The sequence below is a fragment of the Limulus polyphemus genome, unplaced genomic scaffold (genome assembly GCF_000517525.1).
Source record: "Limulus polyphemus unplaced genomic scaffold, Limulus_polyphemus-2.1.2 Scaffold6259, whole genome shotgun sequence".
In the NCBI taxonomy this organism is placed as follows: Eukaryota; Metazoa; Arthropoda; class Merostomata; order Xiphosura; family Limulidae; genus Limulus; species Limulus polyphemus.
Window position 1 is genome coordinate 25,330 of NW_013671869.1, and position 21,556 is coordinate 46,885.

At 32.9% G+C, this 21,556-nt stretch overlaps 2 protein-coding genes across 2 annotated transcripts in view; both read left to right on the plus strand.

Moving 5' to 3' along the window:
* The window catches only part of LOC106473541 (28S ribosomal protein S24, mitochondrial-like), a 16,614-nt gene extending 11,349 nt beyond the window's left edge, over positions 1–5,265 (plus strand). Inside the window, exons 3-4 of the mRNA XM_013934221.2 lie at positions 2,835–3,027; positions 4,842–5,265. Of these exons, the coding sequence (XP_013789675.1) occupies positions 2,835–3,027; positions 4,842–5,131 (483 nt within the window). The 3' untranslated portion in view covers positions 5,132–5,265. The remainder of the gene's footprint in view (positions 1–2,834; positions 3,028–4,841) is intronic.
* Positions 5,266–14,028: 8,763 nt separating this feature from the next.
* Positions 14,029–21,556, plus strand: part of LOC106473540 — a gene marked incomplete at its 3' end in the record, with an annotated part of 11,778 nt that continues 4,250 nt past the window's right edge. Inside the window, exons 1-4 of the mRNA XM_013934220.2 lie at positions 14,029–14,329; positions 16,424–16,493; positions 17,876–17,972; positions 19,609–20,612. Of these exons, the coding sequence (XP_013789674.2) occupies positions 14,253–14,329; positions 16,424–16,493; positions 17,876–17,972; positions 19,609–20,612 (1,248 nt within the window). The remainder of the gene's footprint in view (positions 14,330–16,423; positions 16,494–17,875; positions 17,973–19,608; positions 20,613–21,556) is intronic.

Sequence of the window (21,556 nt, forward strand, 5' to 3'; positions counted from 1 at the left end):
CAAGAATGTTTTAAAAATTGCATAACATTTTGTAAAAAAAGAAGTTAGGCTATATACATAAGTAAAACAGTAATGAATCATATAAAACCAATACGCCATTGTAGTGAATGAGTTTAATAGCTATTGTTTTGTTGTTCAAATGTTTGATCTTCCTTAAAGCAAGTTAGGTACAAAACTAAACTTCTTATTATTTCATATAAAATAACTTGTTCTAGATACTGGAAGTTTATCAAGCTGTTATTTAGAATTGTGGAACTTGTAAATATTAATAATTTTCCATCTCAATGTCTATATTTCTTTCGTGCATAACATGTCAAGTGAGGCCATTTATAAAATAACAATGACGTACTTCTGCACAACAGTAAACTCTCGTACCTGAAGCATACAAAAGGTAGTTGTTTCTCTCTTAGTTTAAAAAAAATTTACCCGTTTCATTTTTTATAAAATCTATTATAATAATACTAAATTTTTGTCTGTACAGGAAATTCACGTGCACTTTACTATATAAATGTGCATGTGAGCACACGTCATTTCAATGGATGTAAACAAAAGGCAGATGTAAATATACTTCAGTAGACACTTTGTACAACAACAACATATTAAAAGCTTATTAAAGTTTTTAAAAAGATCTAATATCAGGTCACAGAATCACATTATAACACAAGTGGACTTTGAGATTTCGGTGTCTTTGATTAAAATTCTTTTGTATTATTTCTAGAATTACAGTATTTAAAGATACTAATCTGACTGGAAATGTTTTGTGGGTCTCTGCTAGTAATGATCGATTCTCTCGTTCTTGGTGAGATTTTAGAACCAGCTCTGAACATTTGTAAACATTATCAGAGAGAGTTGTCATCCTTTGTCTTGTATAAAGAATCGAGTCAATGTGTTGTTTCTAGAACTTCATCTTCAGAATAAATTGTTTCCATTTATTGTCAGTTTTATTATCCATTCGTCTTGTTTTGGTCAAGTCAAAGTTCAGGTTCATGACGTATCGTAATATATTTTCTGTGAAATTTTTACATATAATGGTTGCAACATTTACCTGTTTCAAATCAGCATTTTTTAAAATACCAAAAAGCTACATATATTTGATAAGTTTTTAAACTTTATCAGCTGCTGCAACCAGGTTTGGTGCCACGTTTTTCTGTTGCCCTGGTGTAGAGACTTATAATGAATCCCCTTAAATCTAAGTTCACCTTTATAAGAAATATAAAATGGGCAATATAGAAGAAAAAGCAAACACAGAATTGATGAAAAACACTCATTATATAATATTTTCACAAGGGTTTTAAAGGAGGTTACAGATTGCATATATGACCTATTTGCTACGGTTTTTTGCAAGTCCTTGAAAGATAGCAGAAGTTTGTAAGTTAGCTAATGTAACTCCTTTTTTGAAAGGAAATGGTAAACATTGTCCCAGTAATTATAGACATATTAGTATTAGTGGGGGAAAAAGGTTTTGAAAGTCTAGTAAAAGATGCTTGAAAGCTGTGTAAGTGGCAGGAAATTTCAACTATTGTACTTATTTATCATACGAGTATTATAAATTTTTAAGGATTTTGTAAGTAGTTTTTTTAGAGGATATGAAGTTACTGTTTATCTTCTCCTCAACTTGACAGCCTAGTATGTTTCATTGCTGTCATGTGTACTTACACCTGATTGCTCTTCTGTGCCCTATGCACTGTTTGATAGCCTAGTTTCTGTTACTTGTTTTGGTTGAAAACCCTGTAGATGTTTCCTTTCTGGCTTAAACTAAAATAATTTGCATATAAGTAGTAGCTTATTTAAAAAATTCCAATTTGACAGTCTTGCTCACTGATTTCAGTTTTGGTAGTATTTACTAAATACTGGTTTTGCAAGAATTTTACGACAGGATGGAACTGTGTTCCACCACACTAGTCTCAAGATCCATTTCAAATTAATTAAAGAAATAAATAAAACAAAATCTTAATTATTAATTTAATATGTATTTCCTAACTGTTATGATTCTGTGAATTTACTAGAAATTCTTATTTATACAGTGTTGTTATTATTTACTTCAATGATACAGTTGGCATGGCTTGGTAGTTAGGATACTTGACTCACAACCTGAGGGTTGAGGGTTTGAATCCCATCACTGAACATGCTTACCCTTTCAGCTGTGGAGGGGTTATAATGTGATGGTCAATCCCAATATTTATTGTTGAAAGAATAGCCCAAGAGTTGACTAGCTGTCTTCCTTGTAGTCTATCACTGCTAAATGAAGGATGGCTAGTGCAGATAGTCCTCATTTAGCTTTACATGAATTCAAAACAAACAAATCCATGATATAGATTGGCAATCAAATCAATATAGCTGATTATCTATGAGTATCGGTGAGTGTCACATAAAATAATTAGTATATCAAAACTACCATTAAATTGATTAATGTCACAGAAGTAATCAGTTATTGTTTTTTATTATTCCAACTGTCCAATAATGGCGATTATGATTAACTCGATTAATAGTTTTTCATTGTTATTTTCTATAAATTCAACTTTATTCAGCTTAGTTGATTAGTGTCATGACGCACGAATGTAATCAAGTAATAGAAATTAGTTTTCATTTATTATTGTTTTTGGGTATTCAAGTAATCGATATATTGACATCATGTCTGTTAAAGGCAAAGTTACACAATGAACTGTCTTTGCTCTGCCCACTATAGGTATCAAAACTTGATTTTTTAGTGTTATAAGTTTTTGTTGATTGTAATCTATTAATTGATTAGCAAATTAACACTAGTTACCAAGCTCTAATATAAATTGTATATAATTATGTATGTCGTTGATATTTTCTTTAACTTTCCTTGACAGATTGTAGCATCTGATACTGTTGGATCTTTTTTACCTCTGATATCTACAAGTTTTCATACAAGTGCTGTCTGCAGCAAGGCCCAGGCAGGAAGATACAAAGTTACAAAGAAACGAGATCGTCCTTTAACTTATGAGCAGGCCAACAAACCACATGACATTGGACATCGTAAATCCTGGAACTCGTGGAACACTAGTATGTATTTTTGGAAGTAGTTGGTTTTCCCTTTCTGCATAGTTCTCACATTTTACCAAAGACCAGTCCAACTAGGACAAAAGTTGAATGAATATTGTTAAGAAATAATCGTTTTTTGTTTAATAATGTGAAAATTATAAATGTTTATTTGGAATGGAAATTCAAATTTAAGTACAGGTTATTAGGTTTATATAATCTTTAATACATGTACTAATGTCTTTGCACCTCTCTTGAATTACACTGACAAGTATACACACTAATATGTGGCCAGTACATCATGGTTTTTTCTCTGGAAGTATTTCTATATAGTGTTCAGTTTCAATGAAAATACTTACTTATTTTCTCAGATGTAGGCTAAAACAGACATTGTTAATTTGCTACATTCCAATATGTTCTGGAACAGAATCTCTCTGATATGGTAAAGGAAGAGCATAGTTTCAAATTATTATTATTTTTTAATTAATAATTTAACTTATGGTGGCTCGGCATGGCCAGGTGGTTAGGGCACTCGATTCGTAATATGTGGGTTGCGGGTTCGAATCCCCGTCCCACCAAACATGCTCACCCTTTCAGCTGTGGGGGCTTAATAATGTGATGGTCAATCCCACTATTCATTGGTAAAAGAGTAGCCCAAGAGTTGGCGGTGGGTAGTTATGACTAGCTGCCTTCCCTCTAGTCTTACACTACTAAATTAGAGACGGCTAGTGCAGATAGCCCTCGTGTAGCTTTGCACGAAATTTGCAACAAACAAACTTAACTTACAGGCATTCAAATTATTTTTAAATAATTTGGTCAACATTGACAGTTCAGAAAAAAATACAAATGATGTATAAAACGATCCAAATACATTAATATTCTCTAAAGGTTTTAATGATTTTCTGACCTTTTTAATTCTATCTAATGTTAGTAGTTGAACCTGTTTGTCACTAATATTCTATATCCTAAAAAAATGTGACCCAATTGCTGTCGGTCATTTTGATTCTGCAGGAGGTCATATTCTATGCTTCTGTGCAAATTATTATTATTCTCATTTTCACTGCCAAGAAATATCCCATTGTTATTACTTTTTCAAATATATTGTACTAAACGGTCTTGAAACTATTAACTTGGTGTACCTACAGGAACTTTTTGTTTCGATATCAAAGACGCATGACCAGTGAACTATGTAAATGTGGTGTTGTGAGTAAGACTTGGATGTCGTAATTTAATAAAACCTGTAGGTGTACAGTTGTACATGTCGTAATGTAATAATACCTGTAGGTGTACAATTGTACATGTCGTAATGTAATAATACCTGTAGATATACAGTTGTACATGTCGTAATGTAATAATAACTGTAGATGTACAGTTGTACATGTTGTAATGTAATAATAACTAGAGGTGTATAGTTGTACATGTCGTAATGTAATAAAACCTGTAGGTGTACAGTTGTACATGTTGTAATGTAATAATAACTGTAGGTGTACAGTTGTACATGTCGTAATGTAATAATACCTGTAGGTGTACAGTTGTACATGTCGTAATGTAATAAAACCTGTAGGTGTACAGTTGTACATGTTGTAATGTAATAATAACTGTAGGTGTACAGTTGTACATGTCGTAATGTAATAATACCTGTAGGTGTACAATTGTACATGTCGTAATGTAATAATACCTGTAGATATACAGTTGTACATGTCGTAATGTAATAATAACTGTAGGTGTACAGTTGTACATGTCACAAATTTTTTGTGGATGTTGGTTTAATTGTTGCACTTGAGGAAATCTGTATGTGAATTTCTTTCTGTCTGCTAAAGTTTTTAATGTTTTCTCAGGTAATCTTTTAGATGGATTAAGGCCATCAGAAACAGCTATCGAAGACATGTTTATTCGTAAGTTCATGAGTGGAACCTGGCACAAACTCTTTTTGTCTGAAGTGATAATTAAACGAAGACACAATATGATCTTCATCGGAGGAATCGTACATCAAGCTATTCATGCTCGGAAGATGTACTTCCTGCTGGGTTATACTGAAGAAATTCTAAGTTACATTTTAAAGTGTCCAGTAAAGCTTGAACTCCAAACAGTATCTGACAGAAAAGACGTAGTATTCAAATATATCTGAGCAGCTTGTTCGAGATCGTCTGTGTGCACTGTACATTTTATAGATGCAAAGTTTGTATCGGTAGTGAGGATACTATAGCTAGAACTGGTCATTTATTTCAAGAATTACAAAAGTAAAAAGACTTAATTAGCAAAGTGTTTGATTATTAATTCCAAACAGTTGATTCAAATGAACTTACAAAGAGTTCATGTGCTCACGTACTGAACCATCCTTTCTCTATTTCTCTACAGTGTAATGAATCAACCTACATATAAAGTAAAAATCAAATCTAATCAAATGAAGCCCAGTTTATTTACAATATAAACTTAATTAAACAGATTAAAATATAACACATATATATGATATTCCTCAATTTTCAAGCCTACAGCTTTCAATATTAAGTTATTCATGTTCATAACAGATCATCGACATAGTTAAATATGTCCTTCCTACTAACTTTTTAAACAATTTTTGAAATAAACATTTTGAAAAAAAATGAATACCTGATACAAATAACCCTTACATATAACTTTTCAGAATTAGAGATTTATCTGAGTTTATAGTTATTTAAAATATACACGATCTCAAGTACGTTTGTCTAAAGTGTCTAGAATTTAGGCCCACTCCCATTATAATTTTGTGGTTACCCCATGATGATAGATGAGTTACTGTTAATATTCTAACCATAACTGATAGAAATTCAAGTGAAGAATTCGTAAAGATAAAAAATATGTTTATGTGGAATAAAACAACATAATATGAATTCACATATTGGTGATAACTAAAAATATAACAGTACTAACGTATTGAACTGTTGTTATCAAACATGCTCCAAATTCCTTTGAGTGTGTACCTTTTTGGCTTGGGCTTAATTGTAGGCCTATGTTGTATACTGTATTTGATGTTTACCCAAGTTTGAATTGTTCATATCACCGAAATGAGTTTGTTAGCAGATATTTTGTGCTTCTGTGTTTATAATGATTTCTCTGATTTAATCTTGTTAGATCAGGTATCTGGTAGTAACTTTAGGTACCACAGTTTCATTTTAAGCTGGTATAATTGTAGGTTATCAGAAATCTCTGTTTCCAGGTTCTCAAAACAACTGCCCTCAGCTAAAAGGGAAACTTTCTCCTCTGTGTCGGTTTCAAAAAGTAATTAATTAATTTGCTATTAATATGTTAATAATAAACTAAGGCACAGTAATTTCCTTCTAAGTGTCAGTCACAAGAAATAAAATTCAGTAATATGTGTAGATGCATTCTCCTATCTCAAAAAATAATTATCTTCTCTACAGCTAGCTTCAGAATATCGGCAGTTTAAACCAGATGAAGTAACTCGGTAGTTGAGACTCTTTAAAGATGATCGTATCACTTGGGTTATGCAACACTCCTGCTACTTTTCGGCAGTTGTTGGTTGTACTTATAATGTGGAAATTGTTAAGCTAACAGATGATCTCCAGCAGGAACTGAATAAGTTAAAGAGAATAGGATTAAAGCTCAAACTTAAGAATGCAACTTCAGTAAAATGTGGTCTCCTCTCATCCTGTACAGTAGGAAGAGATAGAGCTCAGTTGAGCCTGAAAAGATTCAATTCATAAGACATTGTGAGAAGCAAACAACATAAAAAGTAGTAGGAACTCAAACAAAATCCCCAGGAACTTTTCTCTGGGTTAATGAACACTGAATCTCATCTAGAAAAGCAAGAATCCCTCTTCGTCAGAACAAGATTTTTCTTTTGAGAATCTGAAGCAGGAACTGTTACTGGACCGTACCCAAGGGAAAACAGTTGTTCCCCCACTTTCTGAAAATAATCAGATCCTGCTTTCTAGAGGGTAGGGGTTACGGTTAAGTAATAAAAACATCTCAGCCAAAACTTATAAATGCAACATTTATATTTTGATGTTTTCACACTATATTATAAAATGAACTGAGTCTTATACTATCCTTGACTTTGTTGCACAAGTAATTGCTAATTCTCCAATGGCCAATTTTATAAATACTCTCCAGTCAGTCTATATTATAAACTGTCTCTCACAATTAGTCCTTTGGTCTGTATGGAGGTCTTATAGCACTCCAGGTTTGGAGAAAAACAATTTCCAATTTTATAAATACTCTCCAGTCAGTCTATATTATAAACTGTCTCTCACAATTAGTCCTTTGGTCTGTATGGAGGTCTTATAGCACTCCAGGTTTGGAGAAAAACAATTTGTTAGAGAAACTTCTGATATGTCAACTCACAGACAAGATATCCACAAGAGTAAGTAATATTATGATAAAAAAAACAGGAAGTCAGGATAGAAACGTGTGTGATAAAAGGGATTCTGAATGTTCAGAAGTTCGGCCAGGATTCTGTGACGTAAATCCAAGCATGACATCTATTGATAGAATATCTTCCTCTTTGGTATAAGACTGAGTGAACAGCCTCATGGCTGATGCTCTGTGGTTCCGTAAACCGTCGTACGGGTTGGAAAAAGATGATTACAATACACATCAGTTTCTTGTGCTAATGTTGCCAATGAATTACCTGTGGATAATAAAGTGTTCGTTATGCTGCTTAACTTACCCATACTGTCATTATGAAAGGTTATTTTGTTAAATGACAAAAGTACCAAGAATGTTTGGACATACAACTTCTACCTGAAATTAGTGAATAAATACATCCCAATCTAGAGAACCAGTGGCTTTTCTAATGAACACCACTATGTCATCTTAACATCCTGCTCTTGGTCAAGCTCCCGTTTCTGTCACAATATCGTTGACTGTGCCACAATTCTAGTGGTAGTGATGGAGTTACTGTATTTTACACAGTGAGTTTTGAACATACTACCATTCCTATATCTTGATGAATGAGTCACTTGTGAAAGTCCAATTCATGAAGAATCTACGGATGATTTCTGTAAACTTTGCCCTTCATTTAAAATCATCACTGTTTCATTTATGTAATGCAACATTCACGAATAACTGTGTGTAATGTCCATATATCTATGACACACTGCACAAGTATAATAATATAATTAGAGTATCACATACGTATATATATATATCAACATCAAATATATGCTTATAACAGGCTGTCTGGGGACTTTATTCACATTAACTATGGTAACACTAAGTGTTACTCCTGTGGATTTTCTCTCGATAGCCATGCTCCTGTCAGCTTACTACCTTCTAAGTGCTCTCTCAACATCATGAAATAAATAATACATCGATACACATTCAGAAAAGTACAAATTAAATATAATATTGAACAGCAAAATACATTTACTGTCTTAAACACCAGAAACCATATTATCTTGATACTATACTGCCATATGTGGGTGAACCCAACTACCATAAAATGAACAGACAAGATTCTAGTAAATCAAGAAATTTTACATTAAACTGACTCGTATTCTGTGCCGATTAAGATCACAATTACCTTGCTGCACATATGGAAGTCATGTACATGTTTCACGTCTTGTTTGTAAGTAATACTAAATGTTGTACTTGTATACACCATATGCACATACTTACACCTGTATGTTACGAAAGCCATCTTCAGGTGCGTCCAAAGCCACATTTAATCTCTATGCTTATGCTTTCGTTCCTCTACTGCTTTATTGTATCTCTTCTACCTTACAATAGCCTTTCCTAGCTGCTGGTGTTCAAATTCATGTGCACTAACTAATGCGCATGAATTGGTACTCTACATATATTTGTAGGTTCTGGCACATCTACTCTAGGGTTCACATCCACGGGATTTTTTTTTTTTCAGCATTCTACCAGTCAACATTTGCTTTGTTGCACAATACACTATAGTAATGTACAGTAAATGTTCTTACCAGTCAGGATTGCTAAAATTTGGAAGCATTCACTTCATAGTCCGTTTTACTTATTCTACTAAAACTATCAGATTGGTAATGATGACTGTAAAGTGTACATCTTCATAACACGTTTCACATCTCGGAAAGTATTTGGCTATTGAAATTAGCCCCTTATTTCATGTGAATTTCTTCAAGTGCTACATTATTCACCCAACACATCATTAATAGATTGTGCTAATGTGTCGACCAATGGATAAGCTTTAGTCCATTTAGTGAAGTGATTGATAATAAATAGCGTGTACTTATCACCTTATTCGGTCTTAATGAGAGGACCAGTTATATACAGGGCTATTCTTACAATGATGAACTAATAACTTTCTTTCAAAGTTTACCTAGTTTTGACCAAATGTTCCACTGAGCAACACACATAGTAAAATTTCTACATCAATGCTTGGCATTTCCAAGTGAATGTGGTCGGAATAACTGCTTTTGCACATGCACATAACACCTATGTTACGCAAATTCTGAAGTAGGTCTTGCTTGAGATCTTTGACGACTCCTATTGCAGCATAAACTGGGAATCATGTCCTGGTGGGTTATAACTGGTGGTGGGTTATAATAATAATACAACCCATATTCCTGTAATTGCTCGTAAAGATGCCACAGGTTATGTGCATCTGAATTACATTCCTTAACCTGTGGCAGTTGTGTTTCACCTTTAGCGTGACAAGCTATATCTGGGTCCTTCCCAGAGGTCCTAAAGCATCATTTGTAGAGTCCATCCCCCTAGAGGAACATTCAATATCTGGGTCCTTCCCAGAGGTCCTTATGCATCATTTGTACAATCAATATCTGGGTCCTTCCCAGAGATCCTGAAGCATCATTTGTAGAGTCCATCCCCTAGAGGAACAAGCTATATCTGGGTCCTTCCCAGAGGTCCTGAAGCATCATTTGTAGAGTCCATCCCCTAGAGGAACAAGCTATATCTGGGTCCTTCCCAGAGGTTTTAAAGCATCATTTATAGAGTCCATCCCCTAGAGGAACAATCAATATCTGGGTCCTTCCCAGAGGTCCTGAAGCATCATTTGTAGAGTCCATCCCCTAGAGTAACTAGCTATATCTGGGTCCTTCCCAGAGGTCCTGAAGCATCATTTGTAGAGTCCATCCCCTAGAGGAACAATCAATATCTGGGTCCTTCCCAGAGGTCCTGAAGCATCATTTGTAGAGTCCATCCCCTAGAGGAACAATCAATATCTGGGTCCTTCCCAGAGGCCCTGAAGCATCATTTGTAGAGTCCATCCCCTAGAGGAACAAGCTATATCTGGGTCCTTCCCAGAGATCCTGAAGCATCATTTGTAGAGTCCATTCCCTAGAGGAGTAATCATATAGTGTATGGTACAATGTCAATGCTGTTGCATAGGCATTCACTCCCGCATGTCCAGAATTAGGATAGTCAATGAATGGGAAAACTTATTATTTAGCAAGACAATTCGTTATCGTTTTCGTGTTGTTGGACAACTCATTGATGTACATCAAAGTCGTACCCTTACAACATTGTGAATCAAAGTACAATTCAGATGTTTATTGTTCATAAGCATGGTCCACATGAACGATGAACTTTCTACCACACAAGTAGTGTTGGTAATGTTTTACGAATACTACAACCGCGAGCAGTGCTGGCTTTGTTCTTCAGTATATGCATTCCCAAGCCATCAGCACATAACTAGCGTAATAATTTACATGCTCTACCCATCATGCACCTTCGACGATATTGCTCCAATTCCACTATTGCTAGAAGGAATGGACAATCTTTTCTTTGGTATGCTAAGACCAGCGCTTGTACTAAAGCACATTTCTGTGATTGAAATGCATGGTCAAAGATTTTAGTCAACCTGAAATGCATTTTGCTTTTGATCACAATATATATATATATATATATAATTATGTAGCAATCTTGGAGAAATCAGCCATTAAATATGCTGATATCACAAGATACCTTGGAGCTGCAGTTCACTTGTTTCATGATGAGTTAAGGCCAATCTCTGACAGGAACCATCAACAATGTGACTAAGGAATTTTACGTGTGTATGGACATTTTATGGTTCCAATCATTCTTATTTAATGAAGAACCATGTCCAGGTTTTCAGCAGCATAATGAAATATGCAAACAACTACCCATCAATAACATCTTGATATATCTTGATTTTTTCCTTTTCTCACAGTAGAACTACTTAATTAAATTGCATAAAGGTTTATAAACAATATTTAGTTTCGGCTTTAAAAATAATAAAATTTTATTCTGTTTTACTATAATTGTTATGCCATGAAATTTCTAAATTTATCTCGTGAGCCCCTTATTTGGGGGGGGGGATATTAAAAATACTTTTTTTTACAGAATTTTATTTATTTTTATTGTTGATCATAAGCCAATGTTATATACCCAATCAATTTCAATTTCATTGATTTTCATTAACGCATTTCTTCTGGCATTAGATTAGATAATATTTTTGCTAACAAAATGCTTTGTCGAAATCAATCTATATATAATAAATATACTTTCAATAAATTATAACTTATCTTATTTATGCACGTTATTTGAATATGGTAAAGTTAAAAATAATATTCAATAACTTGAGAAGTGCACAACAATATTCTCTAAACCTAGTAAGACTTACCTGATATTGTAGGAGAAATTTGTCATAGCTTTCATAAATGTGATTTAGTTACGAAAATAACTTGTAATGAAACTATAGAAGAATTCCAAAATCTGTGGTTTGAGCCTAAGTCTTCTGAAATTCCCACTACATTCTTTCGTTCTTTACTTGAGGTAAGTCTTGTAATTATCCCACAAGACCACAGATTCTCACCCCACTTTATAAACATTATGCAGACGTACATTGTTTATAATCTGCTTTATTTGCCCGTAGCTATTTTCAAAGTAGATCTTCATTAATGGTTGTTAGGATAAAATGATGTGAGGTAATGAAAGGGTGGGAATGTAGGCTGTACTTAATAAAATCTCTGAAAGAGCAGGAAAGTAGCGTGTGAAACAAAACGCTGATAATTATGTTATGAAAAGATAATAATTTCTTAGCAAATGTAGTGTGTGCTCTTGGATAGACAGAAAATTCTAAATAATTACAAGTGTGTTGTTTAATGTCAAGACTCCTCCGAAATATGTAGAAATGTAAATTAAAATATTTTTTACATTTCTCTGTGAATTACATTAAATAAGAATTACAAAATGAAAAAATATCAATTCTAAAATACTTTGAGCAAAAAAAAAGAAAAAGAAAAAATTAGAAACACAGTTATAATTATTATTGTTACTTAAGTTTTGAAATTTGGCATGCAGGCGTGCACTGACACCTTCAAGGTGCTCACCGATTCAGAAAGGGTTAACATTGATCATGGTTTTCTTTCGCTGTAGCTCTTTCAGTATATTATCTATCCAAAAGTGGCAGGTGCATTACATAGGATGAATGTCATGATGCAGAAATTTTATTGGCCATCTCAAGAACTGTCACCCAGCTGGATTTGCCAATATCTGAAAGCTAGTTATAAGTTGCTAAATAAACGGACATTTTCCACTACATCTAGAGATTCGTCTGTCCATGGGACCAGAAAAACGTCAGTGTGTGTGTGTCGCAATGTTCAGGCATTTAAAGTAAATACAGTTCCTTAGTGTGCCTTCCTTCTTTTTGACAGTTATCACTGATCAGGGGTGAAATTCTAAAAAAAACAAGAAAAAAAAACCCAACGTTGCGAAGTGAACCTGTTTTTGAAAAAGGAAACAAAATTACGTGTGAAAAACGACAAAGCAGCTCAAATAAGTACCGTACTAGTACTACCTTAAAAAATAAGTTCCGGTACTTAGTACCGGTAGAATTTCACTCCTGTGGCACTGATGATAACCAAACATTTTCTGAAGGCTGTGTGATTACACCCTTTAACAACTGCTGTATCTCAATACTGGCTATTTACTTAGTGCCCCAGGAAAGCCCACTTTTTGGTGGTTTTATAGGATTCTCATCACCTGTATCTATGTAGTGGTGAGTTACTTTTGTCTAATAAAAATGACCGTCTGATCCCACAAATACGTCAGCATGATCAACCTGCAATTTACGGAGTTCTTGTCCTGTATTGAATCCAGCTTGCTTGCACATTTATCAACCACTGACCTCGGATGTTCTAGTAGTATTTGCTCTTGGATATTATGCAACAGAAGCAACCCTGTTTGTACAGTTGGTCCCAGCTAATTCCACTCAGGACTGTCATTTCAATGGTCACCAAACTTGCTCACCCTTTCAGCCGTGGGGGCGTTATAACTTTACGGTGAATCCCACTATTCGTTGGTCAAAGAGTAGCCTAATAGTTGGCGGTGGGTGGTGATGACTAGCTGTCTTCTTTTTAGCTTTCACTGCTAACTTAGGGACGACTAGCGAAGGTATCCCTCGTGTAGCTTTGCGCGAAATTCAAAAATAAAATAAAACAAACAAACATTTCAATGGTGAGCTGAATAGCGAAGTGTCCATAATTGCAGATCAACACTGGGGCAGTGTTTATTAGGATAAATAACTTTTCGAGTAAGTACAACCTGCTTTCTAACAAGGAACAGCTTATTTCAAACATTTGTTCAATCACAGAAGAAAACAGTTATAGTGGTGTAGGCTTAGTCTGTAGTAAACCACAGAACACCATTTAAGCATTCGGAGATACATCTCAACATGTACTTGTGCTGTTCAGTGTTCTTAGACCTGATCTAGTTAGCACTGAATGTTTTTTCTGTTGAAATACAGTTCACCTATTGCACAGGAAAAAGTGATTGCCAGTTTCTAGACTAGGTTTACTGTCTGAACGAAAGATCTATCGTGCATTGATTTACGGGAGACAACATACAGATTTGAAATGTTATTTTTACACGCTTCTGACTTCGAATCCGCGGTGAACAAATTATGAAGAATTCGAGAAAAGATATCTGAAATTAACGTAATTTTATCACAAAGTCCAGGATTTTAACGCTTGGCCAGCTTCTGGTATTTAAATCGTAACTATATAAAATTAAAATAAAAGTAGAAAGTAGATATTTTATTTATGTTTTTTGATAATTTTCATCGTACAATAGCAGGTGGCGATGGAAAGGCGGGGATTCAGATTAATTTGCAGCAATAGCAGCAGTATTTGAAATGTTTAAAATTAAAGTTTTATTTACAGTTATTAGCTTATATTCATCATTTTCGGTAGAACATAGTAGAGTATAGGTTTAAGTTTAATAATTGATATTGTGAATGTAATCAGACGTTGATTTGATATTCAAAATAAAAGCTATTTAAACAAATCATGAGCCAAGACATATCTGGCGACTTAGTTACATATATACCAGAAAGAAAGCATGCCAAACCAAACCGCAGGGTTATGTAAGTTGTAAAATAAATACTAAAATAGTAAATCTTTGAAGCTATGTTTTACTTTAGACAAGGTGTAACTGTAATGTTACTAAAGTAAACAAAATGACACGCATGCAGTTTATTGCATGTACTTACTAGTACTAATATAGTAAATTATTTAGTAATATTACTAATAGTAATGATATGATGTAAAGAATGAAACACGAATGTGTTGAAAGATTTGGGACCTGTCACAAATGATTCACTGTTTCATGATGTTTTATGCGTAGGGGTAAAAATTAAACAAAATGTTCATAAAAAAATTGAAAACAGGTTTTTCAAAGTGAAGTATTCAATTAAAACTAAAAGGTTTACAAGTTTTGTACAGGGTGTCCCAGAAATCTGGACAAATAGGGATAGAAAAATACATAGCTTATTCTTAATTTATTTATTATTCAAATTGCATGCCATTAATAGTCATACACATATCAATTCTTAGTAAACTGTGCCATCAGGGTATTTTCTTTCCTGAAATTTGTACAACTGACATTAGAAATGTGTTTGTTTAACTTTAAGAATATAATGTTTATTTTCCCTATGGGTCCAGACTTCTGATACACCTTGTATTACAGAGGAGGAAGTAGAAATTATATCTAATAATTTTCTTACTCCAAAAAAAAACAAAACTGGCACACTGATTTACAATCTCAACGTTTTTATACTTCAGCCTTCACAACCAAAGCCAACTTAGATAAACTATAACACTTTATTTTATAACTTTTCTGTTGTAAGTATTATTATTATAAATATAAAATACTTTCGTTAATGCTGAATTTTTCTGAAATCTTTACAAAATTAACTGGTGAGTATGGTATTCATAGTGGAACTGCATTCTATGTAGAAATATCTTAGACTAAGTTAGAATATTACTTGTTTGTAGGTAATAATTGTTAACATGTATTAAGTGTAGGAATGACAACAACTTGTGTTGACATTCTTATATTCATTATATTTACAATAATAGATAAGTACACAATACCGTATAAAATCACTTACAATAAAGTTTAAATCCACACTAAGAAATTTATATGAATACAAATTTTGACATTTCACAATGTCCAATATTTGTTCATGGATTTAAACTTCATTATATCTACCTTCCACAACCTGTCATTATAGAGATAATTACACTATTTAAACATGAGATCTCACATCTAACAAGCTTACTGTTATTATATACATAACTTGTTAACAGTTAAATGAGCAAATGTTTCCACAGTCTAATTCTTTAACTACTGCTAACTAAGTGAGCCACAATTCCATTTCAGTCAAATGAGATCTACCACCATATTTATGTGCATTTATCAGTTTTGTGACATATTTTCTATGTTTATTGCACTAACACATGTAATATACTCTTCAAGCACTAAAGCCCTTGAATAAACTATGTACAAGTAATAATAATTCAGTACTAGCATCTCAATTTAACGAAGTGAATACCAGAATGCTTAAATAAACCACAGTTTACTCAACATTTTCAAATGACACTGTGGCTACAGTCTATTCGGATATTGACTTACTGGGAATATCTCATATTTTCTCTTTAACAACAAAGGGTAAGAGGTGAGCTTATTGAGTTTTATACAATTAATGTTTAGCTAAAGACTGACTTCTTTGTTTTGTATTCTGAAGACAATAAGGTGTGACAAAAGTTTAAGATTTGGAACAGAAAGATTAGGTTCCAGTTAAAGCAGTTTTATTTCACTAACAGTGAAGGCTGGTACCTTACAAGAGATTAAGAGAGAAAAATCAAGGGTGTGTTTACATGTCAATTTTTAATATTTTTCAGGGGGCATGAATACAAAGACAGGGCCAAATAGTCTCTTGTTGTCCATATGTTGAATTTATAATAATGCTGTAAGAATGAAAATGTAAAAAGTTTTTTCATCAGTTTTATTATTATTGATTATAAGTTATTCAGTATATCAATCACCAGTACACAAGTAAAAAGGTGTGGTGAACTATCTATTTACATATTATCAATAATTTCTAATCAACCGCATTTACTGGAATTTATAAAAAAAAATAACACAGCTCGTCTTATATAATTTTTTTCTGTCACAGAAAGCGACAAACAACTCTTCGACCTTTCACCATTAGACTACCTTCTGCACAACAGACTTCTCAAAAGAATGTAAGTTCATAAAAATGAAAAAACCACAAAGCTTTTATCTTTTTAAATTATCAGTCCAGCCTCTCAAGTTTCAAGCTGTAATAACTTAAAATAAAAATAATTTTAGTCTTTATTTAAAGCACAGTGTAACATTGAATGAGTTCTACCAACTCTAACTATTTCATTTGGTAAGCTGGTAATGAAAATAACAGTGTTAAAGTGAATGTTTTAAATAACCGACCTCCTTAGAGGAGATTTCAAGCTTATTCTGTTTCTTTTGTTACACAAAAGCACATCAGTGAAACAATGGAATGAGTTTTCCTTGTGCTTGTGATAGTTCATCAGTAAATTATGAACCTGTGAAAACAGTATTAAAGAAGATTTTATTCTAATTAGTTTTTATTCCTAAACTAATTTGTTTCACCTAAAATAGGTATTACGATGTATTTTAACTAAACTTGAAAGTTGTATTATTAAAAAAAACAACATGAGATGTTAGTAAAAATATTTCATTATTCTCTGATATGACAAGTGAATGACTAAAGTATCAAAGTTCAGTTTTAGTTCTTACGTGATATTTAAAATATGTTACTCTGTATTTCATTTTTGTATCCTCTGATAAGCACACATTGAAAACAAGAAAAGTTTAATAATTTGTTTCAATTCTATGATGTTAATTTGTTTGTACTAGGTATAAGGGTGCTAATAAATGGAGCATTTAATGATTTTGTAACCTTTTCCACATGGGTCATGGGTCAAAGGCCGTGTCATTTTAAAGGAAGGTCGTATTTCTTCTGTCAAACTGTCAGTTAATCTATTTTTTCGTTCAATTGTTGCTGAATTTTAACGAAGAATATTTTTTAAACATACTAGTAGTTTTTAAATTGCATTAGTAAAGTATTGTATATGTATAGATTTATTTGACTCCTACTGGTGTATAGTGTAGATTCAAAGATACAGTCAGTAATCATGTAGGTATACATATAAGATTTATTTGACTCCTACTGGTGTATAGTGTAGATTCAAAGATACAGTCAGTAATCATGTAGGTATACGTATAGATTTATTTGACTCCTACTGGTGTATAGTGTAGATTCAAAGATACAGTCAGTAATCATGTAGGTATATGTATAGATTTATTTGACTCCTACTGGTGTATAGTGTAGATTCAAAGATACAGTCAGTAATCATGTAGGTATATGTATAGACTTATTTGACTCCTAACTGGTGTATAGTGTAGATTCAAAGATCGATTCACTAATCATGTACGTAAATGTGTTTTGCGATAATAAATTTTGATTCACAAAAATCTGAGGACAGTTATGTTGGGATTTTGGATTTTTCATGTTTTAAAGCTGACAGTTTATAATTCTTTAAAAGAGTTTTGATTTGAAATGTCTTAGAGTTCTTTGAAAAATGTGGACTTGGTTCTACCATCTCAGTCTCCTGTTACTTCTGACAATCTTTCGCCTTCTCAAGGAATCAGCCATGGTTTTCAAAGTAAGTCCCAAATATTTTTTAACTTTATCACCTCGAGAGGTCTATGTTAGTTGTACATGCAAAGAAAAGGTTATCTAATTTATAAATGATTTTCAAAGACAAGAAGTTCTGTAAAATATATAATTTCTAACATTTTGTAACTGAATTTATATTCTCCTAATTTTACGTACTTACCTCCATTGTGTTATTCAGTTAGTCAGTATCAACCAGAAATTCTGTGGTTGTTCTGATATATTCTGTTCGGACTTTTTTGTGATACTGAAGCCAGTCCTTAAATTTGATTTTTGGCTGAAACTTCTTGAAGAAAATTATGGAATGTTTCCTTGTTTTTCTTTTAATTATCAGTAACTTGTGATCGAAAGTAAGTTAACAGATATTAGAACTGAAAAGCAACTTATAAACTACCGAAGCTAATCTGTCTGGTAAACTGACTAGACATACGTTGTCATAAATCAATACACAGTAAAAACGAAATCTATAATGATTAAAATGCATTGAGTCATCAGTATTTTGTGGCTGTAGAAAAGTTATCAGAAAAGTATTGTTCATGTGATGTTTCATCTTAATATTTTCATGCATGTTAAAAATGAGAGAAATCTTAAACTTAGCATCCTCTGTTAGGACAGGGGTAAGTTTATGGACTTATAACGCTAAAATCTTGGGTTTGATTCCCCGTGGTGGACACAGCAGGTGACCCAATTTTGTTTTGCAATAAAACAAACAAACAACCAATCTTAAACTTAACTGTATTGCATACTGTTGCTTCAGACGTTAATAATTAGCCAACACTGTTTACTGACATAATATTAAGTTAAAATTAATACAATACTGAGTGAGTATTTTACAGAGAATAACTAAGATCTAGTTCCAATATTGTTTAGGATCGGAAACAAGACAAAATGGCTTTTACTACTTTTTGTTTGATGGGTGTGGTTGCATGAGTAGGCACATGTCCAAATCTAATTATCCATGCTATTTGTCGCACATGCCACATTTCAGTTTTAAATACTCCTGACAAAAGCTGAATTGGTATCTAAGAAAATACATCTCCCATTTGTTGTGATCGTTCATGAAGCAAACGGAGAAGATTGGAGCCAAAGGCAGTGAAAACGTTTTAAGAAATTTCTGCTAATAATACAAATGTTCGTAATGTTAAAGAGTAAGTGTTATAACACATCGGTGAAAGCACCTGTTCAGTGCACGTGTACACATTCACTTGTGCATGTAAATCACCACAAAGGTATAGTATTTCTCACGGAAAAGCCTGGGCTCTGGAATTAAATTGAATAAAATTGTATGTCATTTTAACCAAATTTGTAAATTTTAATTTTATTATAATTTGAAGAACTATGAAATGGACTAATTAATGTTGAACTTAATAGAATTACCATGTTTCAACTTAATACTTAGAATAGCTTAAGCTGTTTATACCAAAATGAATGAGTTAACGAATGAGTTAATTGATGATTTTTGGGAGTTGAAAATTGTGCTTGTGCTTACAACTAATGATGGAAAATGGTTTGTACATTTTCAGGTTATTTCTTTTTACATTTTTGGAACTCGGAGTAGTAACTAGTCTCTAACTTTTGTTCTTGGTGTTGTTATAAACAAAAGTTTAATTTATTTCTGCATGCAGCATCTACACCAGTTCGACCAAAAGAGAACATTCCAAACATTGGATTTTTACCTTCTGGCTCACCTAATTTTGTACAACATTCTCCACCAGCCTCATCGCAGACAGATCAAAGAAAAGAATCATCCCTAACACGTGGGCTCCTGAGGGCTCCTGAAGTACTTGAAACACCAAAATCTGACGAGAAGCGTGAGGTTCAAGCTAAAAAACTTAGCTACTTTTGTAGTACAAGTAACTCCAATTCTCTCTCGTCTGTTATAAGAAACATACAACAAGATCTTTCCTTGTCAGTTTCTAAAAAAAACATCGTAGAAGATAAAGAAAAAAGCTTTCCATCTTCCATAATATCGGGTAATAAAGATGATTTATACAGCCACAAATCTTCAGCAACTAAAACAACTTCCAAAACTACAAAAAGTTTAGTTTCTTCTCATTCACTCAATAACAAAGGTACTGTAGTAGAAGAATTTCCATTGAAAAATGAGTTGTTTGGACAGAAAACTCATAGAAGGGTGTCATCTCTTAAGGAACCAATAGTTTCAACTAAACACCAGGACAGGCCTGAAACATCATCTGGAATTCAGGAAATATCAGAGGTAGTGAACAGCTTAAATAGATTTTCAGATAGACATCAAGAACTGAATACTAAGCCAGAACAAAGTTTTACTAAAACTTTGTCTTACCAGAAATTTTCCGGCATTTTGAAAAAGCACATTGGTGAAGAACCGAGCAATGAGAAGCTACCAGCCAGATCACAAAAACAAAATTCACCACTAGTTGAAAATGTATCTGGTAATCAGAAAAATAATAAAAGAAAGGTAGCCTTCAGAGAAGAAAGTTCTCAGAGAAATGTTAAAAAAGGCTTAGCGGTGCGAAAAACACCAGCTGGACATAATTTGAAAAAATCTCGTGTCAATGTTGGTAAAAGAAAAACATCTTTGGAACCATCACCAAGTGAAGATTTGATGAAAACTCGATCTTCAGCAAAAACCTTCCAGATTATACCAGTAAGTTCCCAATATTGTTTGTTTATGTTTGAAAAAAATTAATGCATACTCCTTGATCCTGGTATGAATGTTGAGTCAATTGGTTTTAAAGTTAAGTTTGTTTGAGGACAAACCTGAAACAGGGAAAGAGGGGAGGAATGTGGTATGAAGAACTTCTTATATAATAACTTAAATAATTAGCACCACTGAAACTTTAGTAATTCTTTGTATTTAGTATTTTGGTAAAAAAATAAACATCCAACCTTTTGGTTATCAGATGACTTTATATTTCTCTCTTGTTACAAAAAAAACTCTATAAACTTGAAATTTTTTAGCACATTGTACCGAAAAGATATTTCTCAAATAATAAGTTTGTTTGCATTTTAATGTAAAAATAGTGTTAAAAAGTACATAACCTGTACAAAATTAAATAAAACAAAAATGTTAACAAAATGACCACACAGTGTAATGCTACTTCATTGATCATTTGTTTGGCTTCAAATCCAGAAAAAAATTAAGTCTAAATGTTGTAAGAACTTATTATTTTCACACCTAAGCACAGAACGACAAAGAAATATAACCCTGTATATGCAACTGGATAAAAGTACACATGCCATGACCTTATAAAAACATTCAGAATTTGATTAAAAAGCTTTATTATCAATGTATGTTCATAAATTTGGCTTCAAAACATAGCATATTATCCACGTTTTTACCTAAGTTTCAACTTCTTAATTTCAAAATATATATATATGTTCTTACAAAAATTTCGATCTTCGTGTCATGTGGCTTATCTGCACTCTGAATTCTCCGATAGGTTTTATATCTTCTGTAAAATGACTTTCAAGAGTGTACAATTAATAAGAAACACAAACTATACATGACGAAAAGCTGGAATATAAAATTTGAACCTCCAACCTTCTTGATTTGCTGAGATTTGCTTTATAAGGAACGATTTGATAAGC